The 328-nt window shown below is 66.2% G+C and overlaps 1 protein-coding gene across 1 annotated transcript in view; it reads left to right on the top strand.

Moving 5' to 3' along the window:
- Nucleotides 1–14: 14 nt before the first annotated feature.
- LOC104404584 (pyrroline-5-carboxylate reductase 2-like) overlaps nt 15–328 on the top strand; it is a gene marked incomplete at its 5' end in the record, with an annotated part of 2,536 nt that continues 2,222 nt past the window's right edge. Inside the window, one exon of the mRNA XM_010013044.1 lies at nt 15–230. Coding sequence (XP_010011346.1) covers nt 15–230 — 216 coding nt within the window. The remainder of the gene's footprint in view (nt 231–328) is intronic.

Genomic DNA, 328 nt, shown 5'->3' with positions numbered 1-328 from the left:
GGGGCCCCCCCCACGGTGACAGCGGCCCCGTTTCTCCCGAATCGGTGCAGAAAATGGGCGTGAACTTCACGGTGAGCAACAAGGACACGGTGAAGAACAGCGATGTCCTCTTCCTGGCCGTGAAGCCCCCCATCATCCCCTTCATCCTGGACGAAGTGGGCCCCGACATCGAGGCCCGTCACATCGTGGTCTCCTGCGCGGCCGGTGTCACCATCAGCTCCATCGAGAAGGTGAGCGGGCGTGGGGAGGGCCGGGCAGGAGCCGCAGCAGACACCCGGTGCTCGGGAACCGACCTTGCACCAGTCCCGCTCCTTCGGCCCCCAGGAGT

The sequence above is a fragment of the Nestor notabilis genome, unplaced genomic scaffold, assembly GCF_000696875.1.
Source record: "Nestor notabilis isolate BGI_N333 unplaced genomic scaffold, ASM69687v1 scaffold18994, whole genome shotgun sequence".
NCBI lineage: Eukaryota > Metazoa > Chordata > Aves > Psittaciformes > Psittacidae > Nestor > Nestor notabilis.
Note: the sequence above shows the minus strand (reverse complement) of the source record. Positions and strands in the feature narration are given on the sequence as shown.